This window comes from Babylonia areolata, chromosome 23 (assembly GCF_041734735.1).
Source record: "Babylonia areolata isolate BAREFJ2019XMU chromosome 23, ASM4173473v1, whole genome shotgun sequence".
In the NCBI taxonomy this organism is placed as follows: domain Eukaryota; kingdom Metazoa; phylum Mollusca; class Gastropoda; order Neogastropoda; family Buccinidae; genus Babylonia; species Babylonia areolata.
In genome coordinates this window covers 37,409,613-37,412,112 of record NC_134898.1, presented here as the reverse complement: position 1 = coordinate 37,412,112, position 2,500 = coordinate 37,409,613, and the positions used below count along the sequence as shown (strand labels likewise).

Here is a 2,500-nt window from a genome sequence, read left to right as displayed (position 1 = left end):
AGTTTGTATGTCAATGAGACATGACAGACATCTGAAATATACTTTGACAAGGTTTAAATTGGGTATTACTTAGATTTTTACCCATTATTATCGGTATAAAAAATTATGTGTCCAAAATTTGATTTGTTCAATGTGTCAACAATCAAAAGAAGATGAAATTCATTTTGTGCTGTGTTGCCCAGTATCAAGAGATCTTAGAGAACAGTTGATTCCAGTTAAATAGTCAACACCCTTGCCTGTTTAGACTTATCATGTTAATGCCATCAACTAATGAAAAGACTGTCAAGGAGTTCGCTCTATATATGTAGAAAGCACTCAAATGGAGAAAGTGTATATGTTACATCATGAAGACTTTTGAATGTATGACCAGCATTTTACTGTATATCCCCTGTGTCAATAAATCATCTTAATCAATCATCTCTCTCTCTCTCTGTCTATCTCTCTCTCTCTCTCTCTCTCTCTCTCAGTCTATTCCCTTTCGAAATGAAGAACAATACTATTCACAGAATGCTTCATAACGATTTCATATCTCAGAAGACTTAGGTCAAACAAAATTCCTCCTCTTCCTCCAACCCACCTCAAGCCTCCACCTTCCCTTCCTTCCCTTCGTCCTCAGCACAGCACTCCTCTGACTCTGGAGCAGCAGCAGCAGCAGCAACCATGGCCTTCTCAGCAGCAACGTCCTCCTCCTCCTCCTTACTGTCGGTATCCTCTGGAATCTTGAACTCCGTATCCTCCATCTCCTCCTCCTCCTCCTTGTCCTCTTCCTGACCTGTATGGACGGTGACAGGATGGTTAGGACGCTAAATGATGATATGATGATATAATAATAATGGTATTTATATAGCGCTGACTCTTGTGCATAGACAAATCAAAGCGCTTATGGATATATATGGATATCTACACAGCGCCTATCCTCGGTCAGAGACCAAGCTCTAAGCGCTGTACAAACACGGAGTCATTTACACAACAGGCTGCCTTACCTGGGTAGAGCCGACTGACGGCTAGCTGCCATTTGGACGCTCATCATTCGTTTCCTGTGTCATTAAATCAGGTTTCACACACACACACACACACACACACACACACACACACACACACACACACACACGCACGCACGCACGCACGCACACACACACACACACACACACACACACGTAACATTTTGCGGGAATGACCGTTGTGTTCATTTACCCCGCCATGTAGGCAGCCATACTGCGTTTTCGTGGGTGTGCATGCTGGGTATGTTCTTGTTTCCATCACCTACCGAACGCTGACATGGATTACAGGATCTTTAACTTGGGAATTTGATCTTCTGCTTGCGTATGCACATGATGGGCAAGAGGGTTCAGGCACTAACAGGTCTGCACATACGTTGACATGGGGGGTCTACCGTTTACCCACCAGGCGCCGTTACCGAGATTCGAACCCAGGACCCTCAGATTGAAAGTCCAACGCCAGTACAGTGTCAGTGATGGTCAGGTTCGAATCCCATTCCGGCCTCCTCGTTCTTTTCTCACTTTGATCGACTGGAAGAGGAAACTGAGGGTATAGAGTGGAAGTAACGCGTCCGCCTTGGAAGCAAGATAATCTGAGCGCACTGGTTCGAATCACGGCTCAGCCGCCGATATTTTCTCCCCCTCCACTAAACCTTGAGTGGTGGTCTGGACGCTAGTTATTCGGACGAGACGATAAACCGAGGTCCCGTGTGCAGCATGCACTTAGCGCACGTAAAAGAACCCACGGCAACAAAAGGGTTGTTCCTGGCAAAATTCTGTAGAAAAATCCACTTCGATAGGGAAAACAAATAAAAACTGCACGCAGAAAAAAAAATGCAAAAAAAATGCGTGGCGCTGTAGTGTAGCGACGCGCTCTCCTTGGGGAAAGCAGCCCGAATTTCACACAGAGAAATCTGTTGTGATAAAAAGAAATACAGATACAAATACAAAATAGTAAGTTATTCGGATAAGATGATAAACTGAGGACCAGTGCCAGTGCTAGCAACGAACCTGGCGCACTGAAAAAGAACTCCTTGGCAACGTACGTGTTGTCGTCTGTGGGTAAAATTGTGTAGAAGAAATCCACTTCGATGGGTACACACACATATATATACTGGTATACTGGTATCAGTATGCATGCACTCAAGGCCTGACTAAGCGCGATGCGTTTCGCTGCTGGTCTGGCATCAGCATATTAGCAGATGCAATGGTGGTAGTTTGGATTTTTATTCTCTCTTGACCGAACGCTGTGACGCCTCCTTGAAGAAAACATGTACTTTCTTTTTACTTTTCAGTTTCTCAAGGAGGCGTCACTGCATACGGACAAATCCACATACGCTACACCACATCTACTTGACAGATGCCTGACCAGCAGCATAACCCAACGCGCTTAGTCAGGCCTTGAGTACATGAATATATACATATTTGTGTATCTGTCCGAGTGGATTTCAACAACACTTTTTTGTGTTGCCGTGGGTTCTTTTTCAGTGCGTAAAATGCGT

At 44.6% G+C, this 2,500-nt stretch overlaps 1 protein-coding gene across 1 annotated transcript in view; it reads right to left on the bottom strand.

Moving 5' to 3' along the window:
* Positions 1–2,500, bottom strand: part of LOC143297660 (uncharacterized) — a 77,317-nt gene that overhangs the window by 4,344 nt on the left and 70,473 nt on the right. Inside the window, exon 20 of the mRNA XM_076610079.1 lies at positions 578–772. Within this exon, the coding sequence (XP_076466194.1) occupies positions 579–772 (194 nt within the window). The 3' untranslated portion in view covers position 578. The remainder of the gene's footprint in view (positions 1–577; positions 773–2,500) is intronic.